This window comes from Bufo gargarizans, chromosome 10, assembly GCF_014858855.1.
Source record: "Bufo gargarizans isolate SCDJY-AF-19 chromosome 10, ASM1485885v1, whole genome shotgun sequence".
NCBI classification, from domain to species: Eukaryota; Metazoa; Chordata; class Amphibia; order Anura; family Bufonidae; genus Bufo; species Bufo gargarizans.
Window position 1 is genome coordinate 65,093,494 of NC_058089.1, and position 25,855 is coordinate 65,119,348.

Below are 25,855 nucleotides of genomic sequence, written 5' to 3' on the forward strand. Positions count from 1 at the left end.
GGCGGAGTGACGAGTGGTTGAGAGGGGGCAAGGAGGACAGCAGTGGTTGATGTGGCTGAAGATGCTGGTCCAGGAGGAGAATGGTGGCTTTTAGCTTGTGTGCTGCTTCTACTCGTCATCATGTGTTGATCCCATAGGCGTTTGTGATGTGCGATCATGTGCCTTCGCAAAGCAGTTGTACCTAGGTGGGTGTTGGATTTCCCACGACTCAGTTTCTTTTGGCACAGGTTGCAAATGGCATCGCTGTTGTCAGAGGCAGACACACCAAAAAAAATGCCACACTGCTGAGCTTTGCAATGACGGCATTCTGGTGGTGGCAACAGCATGCGTTGATTGGCTTGCTGTCTGGCTGACCCCGGGTGCCGATACATGCTGTCTGACTGTGCCACTAGCTCCTTGCGACGACCTCCCCCTGCTTTAACTCGTCTCCTCCTTCTCTCTGTCTCCCCTTCTGAACATTTCGCCTCTTTTTCTTCTCTTCGAGCAGGCACCCACGTGGCATCAACGGACACATCGTCATCATCAACCACTTCACTTGTATCTGACACCTCAGCAAAGGAAGCAGCAGCGGGTACAACATCATCATCACACTGTACGTCCATGTGTGTAATGCTGCCTGACTGAGACATATCTCTGTTATCTACATCCTCTGGCAATAATGGTTGCGCATCACTAATTTCATCCAACTGATGTGTAAATAACTCCTCTGAGGGATCAAGTGAAGCGGCTGTGGTGGCTGTGGTGGTAGTGGTGGTGGTGGCGGCGGGCGGGAGAGTGGTAACTTGAGAGCAGGTGACCAAAGCTGAGCTAGAGGAGGATGGTGCGTCAAGGTTCTTAGCGGAAGCTGTTGAAGATTGGGTGTCCTGTGTAAGCCAGTCAACTATTTTCTCAGAATTTTTGGGGTTCAGGCTACGTGGCCTATGAACACTGGGGATTATTCCAGGGCCAGTGGAAATCACAGCACCACGACCACGACGGCCCCTGCGGGGTGGCCTGCCTCTGCCTGACATTTTTTTTTAGATAAGTGGTACTATGCGTGCAAGGTACTGTGCCACACTATATAAGTGGTGGGCAGTGGGCACAGTGCAGTCTGTGTGGGCCTGACACACACGGGCTTGCAACTGTGATTATATTACAGAAAAATATTAAATATAATTTTTTTTATTTGCAAGGTATGTGAGTGAGTGACACCCTGTAATGGTATGAGTGGAGGCCTAGCCACTAGCCAGTGGCCACAATACAGTCTGTGTGGGCCTGACACACACTGACTTGCAACTGTGATTATATCACTGAAAAATATTAAATATATTTTTTTTATCTGCAAGGTATTTGAGTGAGTGACACCCTGTAATGGTATGAGTGGAGGCCTATACACTAGACAGTGGCCACAATACAGCCTGTGTGGGCCTGACACACACTGGCTTGCAACTGTGATTATATCACTGAAAAATATTAAATATATATTTGTTTATCTGCAAGGTATTTTAGTGAGTGACACCCTGTAACGGTATGAGTGGATGCCTAGCCACTAGCCAGTGGCCACAATACAGTCTGTGTGGGCCTGACACACACTGGTTTGCAACTGTGATTATATCACTGAAAAATATTAAATATATATTTTTTTTATCTGCAAGGTATTTGAGTGAATGACACCCTGTAACGGTATGAGTGGATGCCTAGCCACTAGCCAGTGGCCACAATACAGTCTGTGTGGGCCTGACACACACTGGCTTGCAACTGTGATTATATCACTGAAAAATGTTAAATATATATTTTTTTTATCTGCAAGGTATTTGAGTGAGTGACACCCTGTAACGGTATGAGTAGAGGCCTATCCACTAGCCAGTGGCCACAATACAGTCTGTGTGGGCCTGACACACACGGGCTGGCAAATGTGATTTTATCACAGAAAAATATTAAATAGAATTTTTTTATCTGCAAGGTTTTTGAGTGAGTGACACCCTGTAATGGTATGAGTGGAGGCCTAGCCACTAGCCAGTGGCCACAATACAGTCTGTGTGGGCCTTGACACACACGGGCTTGCAAATGTGATTATATCACTGAACATTTGTAAATAGAATTTTTTTTATCTGCAAGGTATTTGAGTGAGTGACACCCTGTAATGGTATGAGTGGAGGCCTATACACTAGACAGTGGCCACAATGCAGCCTGTGTGGGCCTGACACACACTGGCTTTCAACTGTGATTATATCACTGAAAAATATTAAATATATATTTGTTTATCTGCAAGGTATTTGAGTGAGTGACACCCTGTAACGGTATGAGTAGATGCCTAGCCACTAGCCAGTGGCCACAATACAGTCTGTGTGGGCCTGACACACACTGGTTTGCAACTGTGATTATATCACTGAAAAATATTAAATATATATATTTTTTATCTGCAAGGTATTTGAGTGAATGACACCCTGTAACGGTATGAGTGGATGCCTAGCCACTAGCCAGTGGCCACAATACAGTCTGTGTGGGCCTGACACACACTGGCATGCAAGTGTGATTATATCACTGAACATTTGTAAATATAATTTTTTTATCTGCAAGGTATTTGAGTGAGTGACACCCTGTAATGGTATGAGTGGAGGCCTAGCCACTAGCCAGTGGCCACAATACAGTCTGTGTGGGCCTGACACACACTGGCTTGCAACTGTGATTATATCACTGAAAAATATTAAATACATTTTTTTTATCTGCAAGGTATTTGAGTGTGTGACACCCTGTAACGGTATGAGTGGAGGCCTATCCACTAGCCAGTGGCCACAATACAGCCTGTGTGGGCCTGACACACACTGGCTTGCAACTGTGATTATATCACTGAAAAATCTTAAATATAATTTTTTTATCTGCAAGGTATTTGAGTGAGTGACACCCTGTAACGATATGAGTGGAGGCCTAGCCACTAGCCAGTGGCCACAATACAGTCTGTGTGGGCCTGACACACACGGGCTTGCAAATGTGATTATATCACTGAACATTTGTAAATATAATTTTTTTATCTGCAAGGTATTTGAGTGAGTGACACCCTGTAATGGTATGAGTGGAGGCCTATACACTAGACAGTGGCCACAATGCAGCCTGTGTGGGCCTGACACACACTGGCTTGCAACTGTGATTATATCACTGAAAAATATTAAATATATATTTGTTTATCTGCAGGGTATTTGAGTGAGTGACACCCTGTAACGGTATGAGTGGGTGCCTAGCCACTAGCCAGTGGCCACAATACAGTCTGTGTGGGCCTGACACACGGGCTTGCAAATGTGATTATATCACAGAAAAATATTAAATAGAATCTTTTTTTTTATCTGCAAGGTATTTTCTGTCACACTCTGTATGAATGGTGTGCACACAGTGCTGTCTATGACTGAGCCTGCAGCCTCTCACACATGGGCAGCCAGGCAACTGCAATATATATATATATATATATATATATGGAAAAAAAAAAGCTGACTGATGTACCAGCCCAGGCCTTTTGGGGTGCTGTCAGGACGCTGTCCTTACATCAGATGAGTCTGTGGACACAGAACACTGCCCTAGCTATCACTTTCCCTATTGAATCAGCAGCAGCAGCACTGTCCCTCCTCTCACTGAGAATGCAGCTTCTGAATAAATCTAAAATGGATGCTGACCAGGAGATGGGAGAGTCTGGGAGGGAGGCTCTGCTGCTGATTGGCTAGAATGTGTCTGCTGACTGTGAGGTACAGGGTCAAAGTTTACTCAATGATGATGTATAGGGGGCGGACCAAACATCTCATATGTATAAAGCGAACAAGCTATCAACAAAATGGTGGTATGCATAAGATGGTGGCTCAAGTGTTCAATCTTGTCATTTTAACATAAAATGGTGGATATATTTCTCTCTTGAGTATCAATACTCTCACTTTAAGTTATTTAAGCACTTTATGGTCTCTCTGAGAGGTATATCTGAGGTCTAACTAATAGTTCACTTGCTGAATTTGGTCGGAATTTGCAGTATGTAGTTAGCAGTAACTATTTGTGGATTGGTTGAGTATGATATGGTATGGTTGTATGCAATTTGGATTGCAATATGGAATTGGAATTTGGATTGTGAACTTTGTAGTTTGCAATTGGTGGAACTTTACACACATATGACTAGTTCAGTATAAAGTTCTAATGACTATATTAACAGTTGGAACATTATATAACTGTTTTAAATACCTATTTCGATTTTTAAATACCCCTCTGCATCTAAGTGGAGTGAATGTCTGTTCAGCTTCTCTCCTCTGGTGCAATGATTCTAGCAGCTCCTTCTAGGGGGATTTCCCACACAGACTGTGTGTGAGACTGGCTGTGATTGGTCAAAACTCCTGCTGCCTGTGAGGCTGGCTGTGATTAGTCAAGATTCCTTCCCAGCAACAACAGTTTAACTCTATGCTTTCTGTTGTTTCTGTTGTGTCATTGAGCTTAACTCACATCCATATAATGAATCTTAAAGGCATGTTATGTTTTCTGCTTCTATGAACACAATATATAACAGTTATATGACATCTAAACATGAAGTCACTGTAAATAACTCAGCTTTTTTTTTTTTAGCACACAAACATAGGAACTGTATTAAGGTTATTGGCAGGTCTAGCTGTATAAACACACAAGCTATATTAGCAACCTAGGACAGGCCTTAGCTGGCCAGCTATACACCCTAAGATATGTCTATTCCATATATTAGATGATGCGGTATATTAATTCCTCCAAGAATCACTATTCTTGGCAAGGAAAGCCTTTGCCTGGAGATGGATGGGAGAGAGAAGTCTGTCACTTAACCAGTAAAAAACATTGGTCAATGTCATCATTTCATATGAATGTATTGTATACAAGCATAGGCTAAGTTCGACAAGGTGTGGGGACTGTGGTGTTCATCTCCGCTTACACAATATTCAGCATGATACATGAACAATTCATTACCTTCAGTTTATATAAGACGTATCAATAAAAGCCACTTCTGTAACTTCATCATTACCTTGCTTGTGTATGTGCCCTTCCATCCATCTCGTATGTGTCTATAGTCATATGAAATACGATCATGTACAGTAAATACCATGTCAAGAAATGTACAAACATAGCATAAACACTTCAAGTAACCCACGTACACCAATTTCATTTTTTTATTTTAAGTTTTAATTCCATTGTTTAATAAAACGAGTTAAAAAAAATGTATCTTTTCTGCAATATAATTACCACCTAACTGATATTTAGGCATACAATAAGCCAACACATTGTAAATTAATCCAACAACCCAACTAGAGGTTGTTCAATCTGCTACCTAAGAGTTTCAAAGTTTTAATGTGTCTTTCATCTGCTGCACCAACTTTTTATTGGCCAACTACGGCATCTATAATCTTCAATGTGGTCAGGATTAATAGTGTTCTCTATGCTGAGAAAAACAGACAGATACTTATCCATAATGCAATACCATTAGGGAGGCGTCTGGTTCCAAATTTATTCTGCAGCAAGACAACGACCCCAAACCTAGGGTCCATTTACACGGGACGATATTACAGCAGATTTTTGGGATGGAAACGTTCCTTTCCGACAATCTGCTGATTGGCAGCGGATCTCCTCAAGAGTATGGGGAGGAGCAATTGCTAATGCCATCACTCTTCTCCTTCAAGACTCTTTGTTTGCCAGAAGAAGCTTGTGTTTACACAGCATGATCTACTGCCGATAAACAATCACTTTTGCGTGCGCACAAACGATCGGATTACCCGATGAACAATAATCTTTGCGATTCTCGGCCTGTATAAAGGGCCCTTTACAGTCAATGTCATAAAGAACTGTCTTTAGAGTAAAATATGAACATAGAGTCCTGGAAGTGATGATATTGACCCAACAGAGCCCTTATCTTCAACATCTTTAAGTCTGTGTGGGATTACACAACGAGACAGAAGGATTGGGGCAAGTCTACGAGAGAAGATTTGTGGTTAGTTCTCCAATGAACATCCTTCCTGCTGAGTTCCTTCAAAAACTGCGTGCAAGTTTAACTAGAAGAATTTATGCTGTTTTGAAGGTGTAGGGTGTTCACACTAAATACTGATTTGATTTAGATTCATCTTCTTTTCCTTCACTTAGAATTTTGTTAATTGCTAAAAATAAACTATTAATACTTGTAAATCACAGAAAAAATGCACCACACGGATATGCCACTGACTATACTGGCTAGTCATAAATGCAGATATTAAAAGCTGAGACTTTTGCCAATATATTCCTGTCAGGAAGATATCGGAGCCCCAAGCACCACGTCACGGTTCTCAGCATGGCAAGGGGTCCTACCACTACGCTACCTATGGTGTGAACAAGGTCTGAGGGTGATGTAATCCAGCTCACAGCCAGGCTTCCACACAACCGCCTAGCAGGACAACTAGTGCAATGTGAACAAAGCCAGACTGTAAGCCACACCCATATCAGACTATGTAATGGAGGCTACCAGGTGCAAAGAGTGTTTGAATGCCAGGTGAAGGCACATACACTACATATAAAACAAGACAAAAACACAGAAATATAGTGGCAAATCTGGGGGAGCTGCTCAACCCCTAACACTGTAGCGTGTTTTTCATTGGGGGAGCAGCCCCACCGCATGTGGACCGCAGCAAACGACTATCCCCAGCAAAAAATATTTTGCATACGGTGGAGGATGTCGGCGCGGTCCACATGCACCACAAAGGCATCCTACACAAAACGGAGCATTGTGCGGATGAAAATATAATCATAAATCACAGAAAAAATGCACCACACGGATATGCCACTGACTATACTGGCTAGTCATAAATGCAGATATTAAAAGCTGAGACTTTTGCCAATATATTCCTGTCAGGAAGATATCGGAGCCCCAAGCACCACGTCACGGTTCTCAGCATGGCAAGGGGTCCTACCACTACGCTACCTATGGTGTGAACAAGGTCTGAGGGTGATGTAATCCAGCTCACAGCCAGGCTTCCACACAACCGCCTAGCAGGACAACTAGTGCAATGTGAACAAAGCCAGACTGTAAGCCACACCCATATCAGACTATGTAATGGAGGCTACCAGGTGCAAAGAGTGTTTGAATGGGGGCTGCTCCCCCAATGAAAAACACGCTACAGTGTTAGGGGTTGAGCAGCTCCCCCAGATTTGCCACTATATTTCTGTGTTTTTGTCTTGTTTTATATGTAGTGTATGTGCCTTCACCTGGCATTCAAACACTCTTTGCACCTGGTAGCCTCCATTACATAGTCTGATATGGGTGTGGCTTACAGTCTGGCTTTGTTCACATTGCACTAGTTGTCCTGCTAGGCGGTTGTGTGGAAGCCTGGCTGTGAGCTGGATTACATCACCCTCAGACCTTGTTCACACCATAGGTAGCGTAGTGGTAGGACCCCTTGCCATGCTGAGAACCGTGACGTGGTGCTTGGGGCTCCGATATCTTCCTGACAGGAATATATTGGCAAAAGTCTCAGCTTTTAATATCTGCATTTATGACTAGCCAGTATAGTCAGTGGCATATCCGTGTGGTGCATTTTTTCTGTGATTTATGATTATATTTTCATCCGCACAATGCTCCGTTTTGTGTAGGATGCCTTTGTGGTGCATGTGGACCGCGCCGACATCCTCCACCGTATGCAAAATATTTTTTGCTGGGGATAGTCGTTTGCTGCGGTCCACATGCGGTGGGGCTGCTCCCCCAATGAAAAACACGCTACAGTGTTAGGGGTTGAGCAGCTCCCCCAGATTTGCCACTATATTTCTGTGTTTTTGTCTTGTTTTATATGTAGTGTATGTGCCTTCACCTGGCATTCAAACACTCTTTGCACCTGGTAGCCTCCATTACATAGTCTGATATGGGTGTGGCTTACAGTCTGGCTTTGTTCACATTGCACTAGTTGTCCTGCTAGGCGGTTGTGTGGAAGCCTGGCTGTGAGCTGGATTACATCACCCTCAGACCTTGTTCACACCATAGGTAGCGTAGTGGTAGGACCCCTTGCCATGCTGAGAACCGTGACGTGGTGCTTGGGGCTCCGATATCTTCCTGACAGGAATATATTGGCAAAAGTCTCAGCTTTTAATATCTGCATTTATGACTAGCCAGTATAGTCAGTGGCATATCCGTGTGGTGCATTTTTTCTGTGATTTATGATTATATTTTCATCCGCACAATGCTCCGTTTTGTGTAGGATGCCTTTGTGGTGCATGTGGACCGCGCCGACATCCTCCACCGTATGCAAAATATTTTTTGCTGGGGATAGTCGTTTGCTGCGGTCCACATGCGGTGGGGCTGCTCCCCCAATGAAAAACACGCTACAGTGTTAGGGGTTGAGCAGCTCCCCCAGATTTGCCACTATATTTCTGTGTTTTTGTCTTGTTTTATATGTAGTGTATGTGCCTTCACCTGGCATTCAAACACTCTTTGCACCTGGTAGCCTCCATTACATAGTCTGATATGGGTGTGGCTTACAGTCTGGCTTTGTTCACATTGCACTAGTTGTCCTGCTAGGCGGTTGTGTGGAAGCCTGGCTGTGAGCTGGATTACATCACCCTCAGACCTTGTTCACACCATAGGTAGCGTAGTGGTAGGACCCCTTGCCATGCTGAGAACCGTGACGTGGTGCTTGGGGCTCCGATATCTTCCTGACAGGAATATATTGGCAAAAGTCTCAGCTTTTAATATCTGCATTTATGACTAGCCAGTATAGTCAGTGGCATATCCGTGTGGTGCATTTTTTCTGTGATTTATGATTATATTTTCATCCGCACAATGCTCCGTTTTGTGTAGGATGCCTTTGTGGTGCATGTGGACCGCGCCGACATCCTCCACCGTATGCAAAATATTTTTTGCTGGGGATAGTCGTTTGCTGCGGTCCACATGCGGTGGGGCTGCTCCCCCAATGAAAAACACGCTACAGTGTTAGGGGTTGAGCAGCTCCCCCAGATTTGCCACTATATTTCTGTGTTTTTGTCTTGTTTTATATGTAGTGTATGTGCCTTCACCTGGCATTCAAACACTCTTTGCACCTGGTAGCCTCCATTACATAGTCTGATATGGGTGTGGCTTACAGTCTGGCTTTGTTCACATTGCACTAGTTGTCCTGCTAGGCGGTTGTGTGGAAGCCTGGCTGTGAGCTGGATTACATCACCCTCAGACCTTGTTCACACCATAGGTAGCGTAGTGGTAGGACCCCTTGCCATGCTGAGAACCGTGACGTGGTGCTTGGGGCTCCGATATCTTCCTGACAGGAATATATTGGCAAAAGTCTCAGCTTTTAATATCTGCATTTATGACTAGCCAGTATAGTCAGTGGCATATCCGTGTGGTGCATTTTTTCTGTGATTTATGATTATATTTTCATCCGCACAATGCTCCGTTTTGTGTAGGATGCCTTTGTGGTGCATGTGGACCGCGCCGACATCCTCCACCGTATGCAAAATATTTTTTGCTGGGGATAGTCGTTTGCTGCGGTCCACATGCGGTGGGGCTGCTCCCCCAATGAAAAACACGCTACAGTGTTAGGGGTTGAGCAGCTCCCCCAGATTTGCCACTATATTTCTGTGTTTTTGTCTTGTTTTATATGTAGTGTATGTGCCTTCACCTGGCATTCAAACACTCTTTGCACCTGGTAGCCTCCATTACATAGTCTGATATGGGTGTGGCTTACAGTCTGGCTTTGTTCACATTGCACTAGTTGTCCTGCTAGGCGGTTGTGTGGAAGCCTGGCTGTGAGCTGGATTACATCACCCTCAGACCTTGTTCACACCATAGGTAGCGTAGTGGTAGGACCCCTTGCCATGCTGAGAACCGTGACGTGGTGCTTGGGGCTCCGATATCTTCCTGACAGGAATATATTGGCAAAAGTCTCAGCTTTTAATATCTGCATTTATGACTAGCCAGTATAGTCAGTGGCATATCCGTGTGGTGCATTTTTTCTGTGATTTATGATTATATTTTCATCCGCACAATGCTCCGTTTTGTGTAGGATGCCTTTGTGGTGCATGTGGACCGCGCCGACATCCTCCACCGTATGCAAAATATTTTTTGCTGGGGATAGTCGTTTGCTGCGGTCCACATGCGGTGGGGCTGCTCCCCCAATGAAAAACACGCTACAGTGTTAGGGGTTGAGCAGCTCCCCCAGATTTGCCACTATATTTCTGTATTAATACTTGTACTCTTAAAAGCATTCTTACTTTGCAGCATTTTTCCACCCTCGCCCAAAACATTTGTACAGTACTGTGTATTAGCCACCAGACTGGATTCAGACCAGACTTGTATTCACCATCATATTAAAGACTTTACCTTTCCATTGTATTCTACACTACAAGAGTGCATATTGGAAGTGTAGACGCACAATGATATATGGATATATTATACATAGTTGCCGTGTGCTGGTATGTGAAATGGTATTGTAATACCCCAGAGTGGTATTACCATTCCTACACCCTGCTGCTGTCTCTAATGGCTAATCATAACATCATCTGTGCATTACTTCCAGGTCTTCCACATTGTGCATTCATAATCTTTCTATGTAACTGTTTTGTATGTGAAATGTGCCTGGTTCACCAGTAGGTGGCAGTGTGTATGGCAGAGATATCTTTAGACAGAAAGGAACTTAATATTCCACTCTCCCCCTTTTGGGAAGAAGTGGACTAATCCCATTTCCTACCAAGGGAGGGTCAGCAGAAAGTGTCAAGGCAGTCTAAGCCAGGGCAGCATCATATGCAGATGTACCATGATTTAGCAGCTAGGGAAGGCCCCCTTGCTGTAGCAGGAGTCCCTCCAGAGGGAAGCAGCTAATAGAGCACCATGATTCCTTGCAGATTTACATACAGAGTGTCACGAGGCAGTCAACAGCCAAAGGCACCCCACTCGAGAGATACCAGAACAGTCCTAAAGTCCAGCTGCCAGAATAGAACCGAGTTGAGCACAGCAGAGAGAGAAAATAGAATACTCAAGTTTGTCTCCCAGTTTACGCCAAAACCTTCTGGAACCAAGAGAGAGCCTGAATATTGTCTGGATGCAAGTTGATGCAAGTAAAGCTGTTGAACTTTATAAAAGTTTGGACTCTACTTTTTCTCCACCTCCACCATTACTCTTACCCTTTATTGCTTTGGAGCCAGGCCCTGGGGAGTGATGGTATCCAGGTAGGAGCACCGTGATACACACAGAGACTGTTAAGGCCGCACCACACCACTTGGCATTCCGATAAACCTGGGACAGGATCGACCCGTTGCAGTATGAGCATCTGAATGAAAATGAAGCTGAAAATTGAGATACATGTGCTATGAAATGAGCCATTAGCCTATGTAAAATATGTTTGTTGTGCAATGGAATATTAGTGATATCAGTACTTGATATTGCAGCTTTTCTTAGGCTGAATTCACACTTCAGTTATTTGGTCAGTTATTTCCATCAGTGAACTAAAACCAGTACTGAAGCCTACTCTGAGATAAGGTATAATGGGAAGATCTGCAGCTGTTGTGTGCTTTTGCCCCACACCTGGTTTTGGCTCACAATAACTGATGGAAATAACTGACCAAAAAACTGAAGTGTGAATGTGCCTTTATACTGATTAGATTCCTATTTTTGTGTATTAGGAATGCCTGTGTTTTAAGGACACTTGAAAGGTCTGTGCTCTGATATCTGCAATTTAGGCAGACTTGGGATGTTTGTATATTGATGAATTTTAGATGCTAAATGCTATATCCTGGTGCCTGTGTATTACAGGTATGGGATCTATGTCCTCTTATCTTTATTTAGAGGAGAAATTATACACCTAATTAGTTTTGTAGGAGATAGGACACAGTACTAGAAAGGGCTTGCAGGCGTATATCCTTCTATTCTTATGTCAGATTGTAGAGTATTTAGAAATGACAGTTATAAATGCTGTGCAACTATGTGTCACTGTTTTCACACCACAAAAATACACACACCCTTCTAACAGGCTCGTGCACATACTCCTAACAAGAGCTACTTGATTTTTATGTGGCAATGTGTGTGCAGGTCAGGGTGTGGGCCTTTTTTTCTTCTCCCACCCAGAAGCCATGTCCCCACCTTACCAATCTTCATCTCCTCCCTGAAGCGTTTCCACCTCACTCCAAGCGCTTTTTAAACTGGTTCAGCAGGTTGAGAGAAAATGATGAAAAAAAAATAATAATACAGAGGATCCTCCCCCCACCGTTATTTCACAACTGGTTCTTCTACAGAAGACACTCACACTTCATCAATATATATTTCAGCTTTGGAAGAGCAATCATTCTGGAGACTTACATGAATTTTGGATGTTTACACCTTTACACTTCTGGAGTTAAAAAATAACAAGTCATTTTACGATTGGATTCCAAAGTTTTATCGCTTCATATTTAAAGAGTAAGATTGTTTCAACCTTGGTTATGATCTTGAGTTGGTTCTCCAAATCTGGACATAGACACAATCAATCAAGAAACATTATTATCATCCAAAGATCGTGGGACACCTAACAACAGAATACAGTGGACTTTTCATTTTCAGTAGGATTCTATCTTGAAAGAGGTGCCGTGACGACTATAATAGTATCATTGATGCTGTGTCCCATTTTTTATATATTTTTTTTAATGCTTTTTTATTACGCGCATTTTATTTTTCTATTGGAAAACATTCCATTTAATTATCAAAATTTTTATTACAAACAAAATGCAACTTCAAGAATGACGTGATCCACTATCTCTATACCCTTTGGAAATACAAAATAGACTGGCTTACATATTACTATGTAAAGAAAGTGCCAAATTTTTCTGACAATAATTAGTGATTCAGATTAATTTACCAAGAGCCTAATGGACTGTGCGGACATCAGCAAAGAGACACTTATCACAATAAATACTTATTTGATCTAACTGGTTGGTTGTGGAATTTCCAGCTTTGGTGGCCCCTACTGCTGAATATATCTGGGAGATTTCCAGGTAGTTCAAGATGCCCAGGGCATTTCTGGTAAGGAAGTCCAGTTTGGGAAGTTGGAAGAGAAAGTGGAGTGAAGTACCCGATGATGACAGAGGAGAGATGTACATTCCAGGTGAATAATCTATTATTGTCAAATATTTTAATATAATCTTTAGCCTCTGTTATTAAAAGACCCAAGACAGCTACAATGTAACATTTTCCTGATGGATCCCATTGACTTATAATGGTGTCCAACAGGTTGCCATCAAGTTTTCAGTCATTTTGACTGCAAGACAAATGCTGCAGAATGTACTAGTCTGGCTAATTGAAATGTGGAAAAGAACAAGAAAATGACAAGTTGATGTGAACAGAGCTTTGCCTACACAATTACAGAATGCAGATACATATTTGTGACATGGTTGACCATATATTTATAAGTAAATATATATATATATATATATATATATATATAATACTGTATAACATAATATCCACAAAGTTTTCTTTAATAACCCCCCCAACCCCCTTTCACTAGGTCTGCTCTGGGCATATAATGATCATCTGAGTCAACTGACAAATCGGGTAAAGCATGTGTAGTATCTTTATTCCCACAACTGCATATTCACTCAAGTAACATACACTTAATAGGAACATACCCTAAAGGAGCCTTTAATAAGGACACTTACAGTCAATCTAAACATTAGAGATTCTGTTAAGAGCCTCTAAAAACCTATCCCGTCAAAAATGGCAGAAAAAATATTTTAATTTTGCTTGGTAAAATGGCTGAAATTTTGACAGTTTAAAAAAATAAAAAAACTTTTTGTATTGTTTATAAAACCAATGACATGTATACATACACATTAGTCATTACATAAATGTAAATGTAATAATCAGTGTTTGCATGAAGAAAAATACATATGGCATTAATATCAGTTACATTTTCATGAAGTTCCCCATGGAAAAGAGTGGTGTTTTCTATATGACATTTGGGACATGTGGTCATTTTGTCTATTTGGTCTTTCCGGGTATAAAAAACGTATATTACCCTATGTATTATGCGGAAATGTGTTTCCCTCCACACCTCATTTACTGTTGCAGGGCATACCCTCTTCCATCCCTCTAAAACCTCTTGGAGTATTTAGTTCAGGTACCTCTTTTTACATTTATGAAAAACTGATGTGACTTGTTTCCTTGATATATTGCTTCTTATGTCTCTGTAGTGAGACGCAAAAGTGACGGTTGAGTCTGTCTGTCTAATCATTAGATCGAATTCGTTTTGGGAGAGTTCAGTAAAGCAATCCCGTAATTTAGCCTTGAGTAAACTAATGATGCTGTAGTAGGACAGGAAAGAGGAATCTTTCACTCCCATTTTCAAGCTAAATTCCTGGAAGGTGTGATATCTTCCTTGTTACGGGTTCCAAAAAAAAGATAGGGTTTGAGTACCCTGCCAGCTCAGTGTTTTTCCTGCTACTGGTATGCCTAGATGTTAGATGTCAATGCGTTTGGAGCATTGAAAAGATAGACCAGAGAGTTTTCTGACTGTCCTCCACGTCGCATATGTGTCTTTAAATAACAAACTACGCCTAGCTTTAGGGGGGATATCTGTGAATTTGGTATGTAATAAGGTATTTAGGTTCCACGGACTGAGGAGGTCTGTTTCTAGTAAATAGTTCGAGTATCTGTCTCTCTTTTTTATTCAATCTATGCAATATCTCATTAAGGCTTGCCAGATTGTGCGAATATCAGGGTAGTTGATGCCACCATGTGCTTTAGGGCTCATGCACACAACCATATGCCCTCCGAGGAGACATATGGTCCGTGAGCGGGCCATATGACCCGAAGCGGCATATATCGTGCGCATCAGGCCGCCCGCGGGACTATTGTACCGCACTTATATGATATTATGAGTGCGGGACAATAGCCCTATGTGCATGAGCCCTTAGTCAGTTGTAGGGTTTTTAGAGATATTCTTGGCCTTTTTGTAGCCCATATGAAGGATCTAAATGATGTTTCCAGTGTTAGAACATCTTGGTGTTTAATGAGTAGGAGGATCGTTTGCATGAAATCCAGTAACTTGGGTGTACTCATTATTTTTAGAAGGTGGCATCTCCCTAAGATGGATATTGGGACACGCCTCCATCTGTCTACATCTTCCATTATTTTTTCAATTGGGGGGGATAGTTTAGAGTGTGTATATATATATATATATATATATATATATATATATATATAGATATAGAGTTTTGGGTTTTACCTATGTATGTGCAATAGCTACTGGGCTTATTACTTGTTTACGGTACATAGGGGAAGATGGCGGAGTCAGGTTTAGTAATTCGCATTTATGTTGATTGACCTAGAACCCTGAAATAGTATCAAAGTGTTCCAGTAGGGTTAGTATAACCGTTATATCTTTACCCGAGAAAAACAAAATGTCATACGCAAATAGAGCATGCCGTATTTCCGATTTCCCTATCTGAATACCTTTGATGTTAGTTGCTAGCAGTATCGCCTTAGAAAGGGGCTCCAGTGCCAGATTAAATAGCAAAGGCGTTACGGACATCCTTGTCTCGTTCCTTTTTGTAGTGTGAAAGTGGAAGACAGAAAACCTGGCGTGTATATTCTGGCTTGTGGTGTATCAAATAAGTTATTCAGATATGTTCTATAAGGTCCCCTGAGACCCACACAATTGAGTACCTCTTTTTCCGTGTCAATGCTAAATATGCCTGGTTATATGTACTTATTCGGATCGATTTGGATAGCATCTAGGACAGTGAGTACCTTGTGTATATTGGATACCGCAGCTCTTCCTTTACCAAAACCTGCCTGATGGGGTGAGATGAGTCGTGGCAGTACATTAGCCAGCCTGTCCACTAGTACTTTAGAAACTATTATGAGGTCCACATTTATCAGTGAGATAGGTCTAAAAGAGGATTGTAATGTGTTGTCTTTTCCTGATTTCGGGATGATCTTGATATTATATTGGATGTCATGGGAATCGTCTTCTCTGACTTATAGCCATTATATACATTTGTTAATAATGGGGTCAGATCAGTGTTTAGTATTTTGTCAAATTCTCTTGTGTACCCATCTGGTCCCGGGGCCTTTCCCATATGCAGCATCAGTCACTTCAGTCAGTCAGTCACTTCTTGCGTTGTAATAGGTGCATTAAGTGAGTTGAATTCTTACTCTGTCATACTAGGCATAAGTAATGAGTCCAGCCACTGTCTGGCCAATGGGTTTGGTTGTGTGGTATCAGAATATAGATGTTTGTAACATTGCATCAGGATGTTGTTTATCGTTTTGGGGTTATGTGAGAGTACACCTAGAGAGTCTTTTAATGACATTATGGGAGAAGATATTAATTTACCTTTAGCTAAGCATGCAAGTAGTTTCCCTGTTGTGTTCTCATGGTGATACATCTGAACTTCTAGTTGTGTGCGATATATATCCTCACGCTTATTCCTGCTTTTGCCTTGTCCATGACTGTTTAGTTTCTTGACCACTTCCCATCAGGGCCATTTGCTCCCTTCCTGACCAGGCCTAATTTGGCAAAACTGACATATCTCACTTCATGTGGTAATAACTTTGGAACGCCTTTATTTATCCAAGTCATTCAGAGACTGTTTTCTCGTGACACATTGTACTTCATGATCGTCATAAATTTGAGTCAAAATATTTCACCTTTATTTATGAAAACATCCCAAATTTACCCAAAAATGTGAAAAATTCGCAATTTTCTAAATTTCAATTTCTCTGCTTTTAAAACAGAAAGTGATACCTCATAAAATATTTATTATTTAACATTATTATTTAACATTCCCCATATGTCTACTTTTATTTTGGCATCATTTTGGAAATGTCATTTTATTTTTTTAGGACGTTAGAAGGCTTAGAAGTTGCCAAAACCCACCTTATAAGGACCAGTTCAGGTCTGAAGTCACTTTGTGGGGCCTACATAGTGGATACCCCCATAAATGACCCCATTGTAGAAACTACACCCCTCAAGTTACTCAAAACTGATTTTACAAACTTTGTTAACCCTTTATGCGTTCCACAAGAATTAAAGGAAAATGGAGATCAAATTTTTAAATTTCACTTTTTGGGCAGATTTTCCATTTTAATCCAATTTTTTCTTTAACACATCGATGGTTAACAGCCAAACAAAACTCAATATTTATTACCCAGATTCTGCGGCTTACAGAAACACCCCACATGTGGTCGTAAACTGCTGTATGGGCACACGGCAGGGCGCAGAAGAAAAGGAACTCCACATGGTTTTTAGATGCCATGTCCCATTTGAAGCCCCCTGATGCACCCTTACAGTAGAAACTCCCAAGAAGTGACCCCATTTTGGAAATTAGGGGATAAGGTGCCAGTTTTATTAGTACTATTTTTGGGTACATATGATTTTTTGATCATTCATTATAACACTTTATGGGGCAAGGTGACCAAAAAATTGGTTGTTTTAGCACAGTTTCTATTTATTTATTTTTACAGCGTTCACCTGAGGGGTTCAGTCAAGTGACATTTTTATAGAGCAGATTGTTACGGACGTGGCGATACCTAATATGTATACTTTTTCTCATTTATTAAAGTTTTACACAATAATAGCATTTTTGAAACAAAAAAATTATGTTTTAATGTGTCCATGTTCTGATAGCTATATTTTTTTTATTTTTTGAGAGATTTTCTTATGTAGGGGCTCATTTTTTGCGGGATGAGGTGACAGTTTTATTGGTACCATTTTGTGGGACATACGCGTTTTTGATCACTTGGCGTTGCACCTTTTGTGATGCAAGGTGACAAAAATTGCTTGTTTTATCACCGTTTTTTTTTTTTTTTTACGGTGTTCATCTGAGGGGTTAACTCATGTGATATTTTTATAGAGCTGGTTTTTACGGACGCGGCAATACCTAATATGTATACTTTTTTTTATTTGTTTCACTTTAACACAATAATAGCATTTTTGAAACCAAAAAATGATGTTTTAGTGTCTCCATGTTCTAAGAGCTATAGTTTTTTTATTTTTTGAGAGATTTTCTTATGTAGGGGCTCATTTTTTGCAGGATGAGGTGACGGTTTTATTGGTACCATTTTGTGGGACATTCGCATTTTTGATCACTTGGTGTTGCACCTTTTGTGATGCAAGGTGACAAATTGCTTGTTTTGACACAGTTTTTTTGGGTTTTTTTTTACGGTGTTCATCCGAAGGGTTAGTTCATGTGATATTTTTATAGAGCTGGTTTTTACGGACGTGGCAATACCAAATATGTCTATTTTATTTTATTTTTTCAATTTTTAATTTTTTTTTTTATTCCTTACTTGGGGACCTTTTTTTTTTACATGTGAAACTTTTTTTTATTTTATTTTTTTCAACCCTTTATTTATTTATTTTTTACACTTTTCGTCCCCCATAAGGTCATACAAGACCTCTGGGGGACATTTGCTTCACTTTTTCTTTTTTTTTTCACTGTTGATTTCTCCTGTAACTGGGGCTGACATAGTAGCCCCAGTTACAGTGGAAATGCACCCCCCAGAGAGGCTGTACAGCGCAATACAGCGCTGTACAGCCTCAGTGCAGGGCTGATCGAGGTCTCTGTAAGACCTCACACAGCTCCTGCAGCTCCGGTCCCGGCGGTCACATGACCGCCGGGCCGGAACAGGAAGCGCACAGCGCTTCCTGCTCTGCATACACAGCGCTCGGTGAGCGCTGTGTCTGCAGCGATCTAGAAGGCAGGGACACCTGGGCACTGTCCCTGCCTTCTCTCTGGGTTGCCCTGCTGTCACTGACAGCGGGCAACCCGATCAGCAGCTGCACGATTAGCGTGCAGCTGCTATTTCTGAAAGGACGTTTTAAAACGTGCTTTCAGAAATAGAGGTCCACCCATAGGACGTTTATATCCTATGGGCGGACTTAAAGCGGTTAAGTTGGGGTTGTGCAGAATATCGTATACACCCTCTCAAGATCTAAACTGTATTTCTGAAATTGGGAGGAGATCAATTTTTTACGGTGTGTCATGTGGGCTATTATGTGTCCTCTCATTATTTTGACAGTTTTGACAGATACTTGGAAGACAAGTTAGACACCATCGTTGGCTATCATATCACTGTTTCGGCACTACCATCATTTTCGTTGTTTTGTTCCTATAGTGCAGCAGAGGAACGGAAATGAGAAACGGTGATGTAAATGTAACTTTACCAGAACAGCAGGGCTGTAAGTATCACATAGTTCACTTTTGCATATATCCACTTCATCAGTATGATAACATGATCAAATACAAACATACTCCCGGATGCTCACTCTCCCCATCACAAGATACCGAAAATAAACTAAACAGCAACATCTTTATGCACGTCTACATATATCAGTACAATATAACAGGAAAAATACACATTCATAGTTTACTGGAGAAATTAGGGTGCACTTACAAGTGCTATTTTTATGCATTTTTTAAGCACTTTTGAAGCCTAGACTAGGAGTAGATTAAAGTGATTGTGAATTTTTTCAGACCCCCCAGCATGACTGGATCTGCAGTGATGAGCATACTTATCTGATCCCAACTGCTGGGTTCCAGCTCCATTACAATTGTGCCGCTGGTCCCGGCTGTACAAGTGGCCACTGCAGCCAATGACTAGTCATGGTGGTGACACATCACTGATGTGTTAAATCACTGAGGTGAGGATGCTGAAATGGTCTGAGTTTTACTGTAAAGTGAAAGAAGATGATCATGAGAAAATATACTGACCTTTCAGATCTAACAATATTGGATGGTGATCCAGAATGATTCTTACCATCTTTCTACCATCCATTACTCCTCCTATCCCATGGAAAATTGCCAAACCCAGGAAGACAGCTAAAGCCTTGAAATGCTGCAGCAAGATCATCCCAAATCAAATCACCATGTAACCTGACTAAACCAACCTCATAGGTTACATGAGAACTGTCTAACTGAATTTACGCAATGATTTCCTTGTTTGCTATCTGCCTTGAACAAAGTTGAACATTTCACTAAATTTAGATCTCTCACTGTGACCGAGGTTTTCTCAATGTTTTCACCTTTTGTGCATTGCCTGCTCAATCTGCCACTGGCTTAGCAGGGGTCTCTTTGAACATGCACAGGTTGACATTATGGTATTGGCAACCACTGGAGCAGACACCCTATTAGGTTACATAGTTACTGAAAAATAAAACATTTTATAAGAATTTACCACCTATGCATTTTTTAATGCTGACATACTATCTGCCATTACTAGCTCTTGCGGTAGGTCATTCCATAGTTTGATTTCTGTAACTATAAAAAATTCCTGTATTGATGTCTAAATCACCTTATCTCAATAAGTAAAGATGTCACATGGACATGATCCATTATAAAGTCCTTGAAAATAAATCACTTGCCAGTTATTTGTATTTTCCACACATATTTTACAGGTGAATGAGAACACCTCTAAGGCTAGTTCATTTCAATGATTTGGTCAGTGATTTTCATCAGTGATTGTGAGCCAAAACCAGGTGCTGGTCAAAAATACTGAAGATGTGCATATCTTTCCATTTTAACATATACTGTAGGCTCCACTTCTAGTTTTGGCTCAATGATCAAACAGGGAGGCCATTTTCACACAATCAGTTTTTGATCAATTACTTCCATAGTGATTGTATGCCAGAACCATGAGTGGAGGCTACACAGAGACAAGGAAATGAATAGATTTGCACCTGTTCTGTGTTGTTGACCCACACCTGATTTTAGCTCACAATCACTGATGGAAATTACTGACCAAATCTCTGAAGTGTGAACTTGGCCTAGGGAGTCTTTTTTTCCAAGCTGAGCAAGCTCAATTTTTTAAGCCTCTCATAAGAGACACCTTCCATTCCATTAAATAATCTGGTTGCCCACCTTCGAACCATTTCTAGCTCTCCTATTTCCTTTATAGTATGTGGAGCCATTAACTGAATGCCATATTCAAGAAGTAGCCTTATCAGGGATTTATAAAGGGGTAATATTACATTGGGATCATGGGTTTTTGTCTCTCGTTTTATACACCCTAAAATCAGATTTGCTTTTGCAGCTGCTACCTGACATTGAGTACTGCTGCTTAGCTTAAACAAAACAGCTGCACCAGGATGATCTCCTTAATGCTATTTGTTGTATTACTGTTATGCCAAAATTTCAGTAGTTACATCTGTACTTGTACCCAAAATGCTCAAGCCCTTTTCTTATTTGTTGTCCAGAGTTTTTTTTCAATTTAATGTGTATGCAGCCATATGATTACTGTGGCCTAGGTGCATTATTTTACATCTATCAACATTAAAATTCATTTGTGCCCATGCTGAAAATCTATCTACGTCTTTCTTTAACGGCTCATGCACACAAACGTATCTTTGAACCGCATCCGATCCGCATTTTTTTTTGCGGGTCAGATGCGGACCCTTTTACTTCAATTGGGCCACAAATGATGCAGGTGTGCTGTCCGGTTCTGTATGTCCATTCCCTGCCCAAAAAAAAGCATTGACTGTTTTATAGACAAGGATAGGACAGTTCTATAGAGGGCAGGAAGTTCCATTCCACAAAATGCAGAACACATGCGGCCAGTTTCCTTACTTTGTGGATCTGCAATTTGTGGACTGCAAAAACGACAACAGCTGTGTGCATGAGCACTAATATTTGATAGAACACATTGGGCTAAGTATTCTTTTGTAGTAGATTGGTTAGCTTAGCTGAAGAGATCTACATCAAGCTGCCAGACATATCTTATGGCGCAAAACACGACAATATCCGAGGTAGGTGTCATTTGTTTATTAGTGCAAGACTCCCTCCGTACAGTATTAGAATGTATTGGCTTTGTGTAATAACTTCATAAATTAATTTGTACAAAAAAAAAATAAAAAATCGGGTTCGGTTCCAAGGTACCTTTTGTGCTTAAATAAGTAGCCTATATATTAACCCCTTCAAGACCAAGCTAGATTTTACCTTCAGGACCAGGTCATTTTTAGCAAATCTGACATGTGTCACTTTTTGTGGTAATAACTTTAAAACGCTTTTACTTATCCAGGCCATTCTGAGATTGTTTTCTCGTCACATATTGTACTTCATGACCAATACCAAATTTACAAAAAATAAATGAAAAAAATAGCAAGTTTCCAGATTTCAATTTCTCTACTTTTATAATAGACAGTAATACCTCAAAAAATATTATCACTTTACATTCCCCATATGTCTACTTCATGTTTGGATCATTTTGAGAATGCCATTTTATTTTTGGGGACGTGAGAAGTAGAGTTGAGCGGACACCTGGATGTTCGGGTTCGAAGGGTTCGGCCGAACTTTGAAAAAAAGTTTGAGTTCGGGACCCGAACTTGACCTGAACTTGACCCCGAACCTCATTGAAGTCAATGGGGACCCAAACTTTTGAGCACTAAAATGGCTGTAAAAATGTCATGGAAAGGGCTAGAGGGCTGCAAATGGCATGAAAATGTGGTTAAGAGCATGGCATATGTGGATAGGGAAATGACTTTAAATAACATAAAATGCGTACAAATAAAAAATAATAGTCTTGATCTAGGAGGACCAGGTCCATATGGAGTAGGAGGTTGAGGAGGCGGTGGAAGCGGCGGTGGAGGAGGAGGTATCCTACACTGTTTTTTGGTTTTAAATTTTATTTTTTAAATTAGGGTACACCCCAAAAAAAAAACTGTTTAGTGGGGTGACAGAAGCCCTTTAAAATTATAGAGTTGAATTATGGGAGAAATTATTAAAGCTTAAAAGTGTGACAACTTTTTAAAGCATTGAATGAAAGGATGTGGCGTGCATTAATTACTGAAGAATTTATTAAATTTTATTCCCTGTCACCTGTGCAGAGCAGGGGTTTATTCACGTCTAAAATTGTATAATGTCAACCCAAGAATGTAGCAGAAAAATTTGTGAAATTTATTAACCTGTCTACTTGGTAGAGCAGGGGTCTATGACAGAAAAAAATTGTTTATTGTCACCCGAAAATGTTAAAGAAAAATTATTGAAATTTATTAAGCTGTCAACTAGGTAGAGGAGGGGTATATTACCCCCAAAAATTGGTGAATTTCACCCAAAAATGTGACAATTTTTTTTTTTACCTGTCTAATTGGTATAGCAGTGGTACATCACACCCAAAAATTGGTGAATTTCACCAGAAAACGTAACTGACTATTTATTTTTTTAACCTGTCTACTAGGTATAGCAGTGGTACATCACGCCTAAAAAATTTTGAATTTCACCCAAAAATGTAAATGACAAAGTAGTGAAATGACATAAAATACGTACAAATAAATAAAATAATTTGATTTATGAGGTGGAGTTCCATATGGAGTAGGAGTTTGAGGAGGCGGTGAACGTAGCGGTGTAGGTGGAAGTAGCGGTGGAGGAGGACGAGGTAGCCAACACAGGTTTTTGGTTTTAATTTTATTTTTTAAAATTAGGGTACACTCTAAAAGAGTGTGAAATATCCAAAATACAAGAATGAGCAATTGCGCTTGTGTCGGTATACATGTCTATTCTGCACAAGGTACGGACAAGTCCTGTGGGATCCATGCCTGGTTCATTTTAATGAACGTGAGCTTGTCCACATTGGCTGTGGACAGGCGGCTGCGCTTGTCTGTGATGACGCCCCCTGCCGTGCTAAACACACGTTCAGATAATACACTGGCTGCAAGGCAGGCCAGTACCTCCAAGGCGTAAAGGGCAAGCTCAGGCCATGTGCCCAATTTAGAGACCCAGAAGTTGAAGGGGGCAGACCCGTCATTCAGTACGTGTAGGCGTGTGCACACATACTGCTCCACCATGTTGGTGAAATGCTGCCTCCTGCTTAGACATTCCATATCAGCTGGCAGTGCTGGTTGTTGTGGCGTGCTGACAAAGCTTTTCCACATTTCAATGTAGAATAGAATGACAGTATGTACAGGGTGTATCTCACATGCCCTGAACCAGACTAGACCTCAATTAAATTTGTTTGCCCAAAATGGCTGTATTTCAAATACCTGAATCAAACCCCTGTATTTAAAGGGTGTATCTCACACAGCCTGAACCAGACTAGGCCTCAATTAAAGATTTGTGCACTAAATGTCGGTATTTAATATTTCTGAATATAACCCAAATATATAAAGGGTGTATCTCACAATGACATATGCAGCAAAGGCTTCCTAAATAAACTTTTTTTGCCCAAACGGGTGTTTGTTTAATAGCTGAATATGGCAGCAGTATATAACCCTGGAATTTCAAACATCAAGATGCTGCAAGGCCTGAAATATTGTGTATTTTGCCCTAAAAAGGGTGTTTTATTAATAGAAGAATATAAGCCCTGTATATACAGGGTGTATCTTACACGGCCTGACCCACACTAGGCCTCAATTAAAGATTTGTGCACCAAATGGCGGTATTTCAAATATCTGAATAGAACCACACAATGTAAAGGCTGTATCTCACAATGACATATGCAGCAAAGACTGCAAATTTTTATTTTTTTGTCCAAACGAGTGTAAGGCCTCTTTCACACTTGCGTTGTCCGGATCCGGCGTGTACTCCACTTGCCGGAATTACACGCCGGATCCGGAAAAACGCAAGTGTACTGAAAGCATTTGAAGACGGATCCGTCTTCAAAATGCTTTCAGTGTTACTATGGCACCCAGGACGCTATTAAAGTCCTGGTTGCCATAGTAGTAGTGGGGAGCTGGGGAGCAGCATACTTACAGTCCGTGCGGCTCCCGGGGCGCTCCAGAATGACGTCAGAGCGCCCCATGCGCATGGATGACGTGTCCATGCGATCACGTGATCCATGCGCTTGGGGCGCCCTGACGTCACTCTGGAGCGCCCCGGGAGCCGCACGGATGGTAAGTATGCTGCTCCCCGCTCCCCACTGCACTTTACCATGGCTGCCAGGACTTTAGCGTCCCGGCAGCCATGGTAACCATTGAGAAAAAGCTAAACGTCGCATCCGGCAATGCGCCGAAACGACGTTTAGCTTAAGGCCGGATCCGGATCAATGCCTTTCAATGGGCATTCATTCCGGATCCGGCCTTGCGGCAAGTGTTCAGGATTTTTGGCCGGAGCAAAAAGCGCAGCATGCTGCGCTATTTGCTGCGGCCAAAAAACGTTCCGTTCCGGAACGGAAGACATCCTGATGCATCCTGAAGGACGGATTGTCCATTCAGAATGCATTAGGAAAATCCTGATCAGTATTCTTCCGGCATAGAGCCCCGACGACGGAACTCTATGCCGGAAGACTATAACGCAAGTGTGAAAGAGCCCTTAGTCTAATAACTGAATATGATAGCAGTATATAACCCTGTAATTTCAAACGTGCTGATGCTGTAAGGCCTGAAAAATTGAGTATTTTGCCCCAAAAAGGGTGTTTTATTAATAGAATATAAGCCCCGTATATACGGTGTATCTCACACAGCCTGACCCACACTAGGCCTCAATTAGATTTGTTTGCCCAAAATGGCTGTATTTCAAATACCTAAATAGAAGCCCTGCATTTAAAGGGTGTATCTCACACGGCCTGAACCAGACTAGGCCTCAATTAAAGATTTGTGCACCAAATGGCGGTATTTCAAATATCTGAATATAACCCAAATATATAAAGGGTGTATCTCACAATGACATATGCAGCAAAGGCTGCCAAATAAACTTTTTTTGACCAAAAGGGTGTTTGTTTAATAACTGAATATGGCAACAGTATATAACCCTGGAATTTCAAACGTCAAGATGCTGCAAGGCCTGAAAAATTGTGTATTTTGTACAAAATAAGGTGTTTTATTAATAAAAGAATCAAACCCCTGTATTTAAAGGGTGTATATCACATGCCCTGATCTACACTAGGCCTCAATTAAATTTGTTTGCCCAAAATGGCTGTATTTCAAATACCTGAATAGAAGCCCTGTATTTAAAGGGTGTATTTCACACACCCTGATCCACA

The 25,855-nt window shown here is 41.3% G+C and overlaps 1 protein-coding gene across 2 annotated transcripts in view; it reads left to right on the plus strand.

The window, feature by feature from the left end:
• The first annotated feature begins 12,230 nt into the window (after nucleotides 1-12,230).
• The window catches only part of OVOL1 (ovo like transcriptional repressor 1), a 194,444-nt gene continuing 180,819 nt past the window's right edge, over nucleotides 12,231-25,855 (plus strand). Inside the window, exon 1 of one of the 2 annotated variants that reach the window (XM_044270697.1) lies at nucleotides 12,231-13,046. In XM_044270697.1, coding sequence (XP_044126632.1) covers nucleotides 12,947-13,046 — 100 coding nt within the window. In that variant the 5' untranslated portion in view covers nucleotides 12,231-12,946. The remainder of the gene's footprint in view (nucleotides 13,047-25,855) is intronic. The other variant, XM_044270698.1, reaches the window with a different exon arrangement.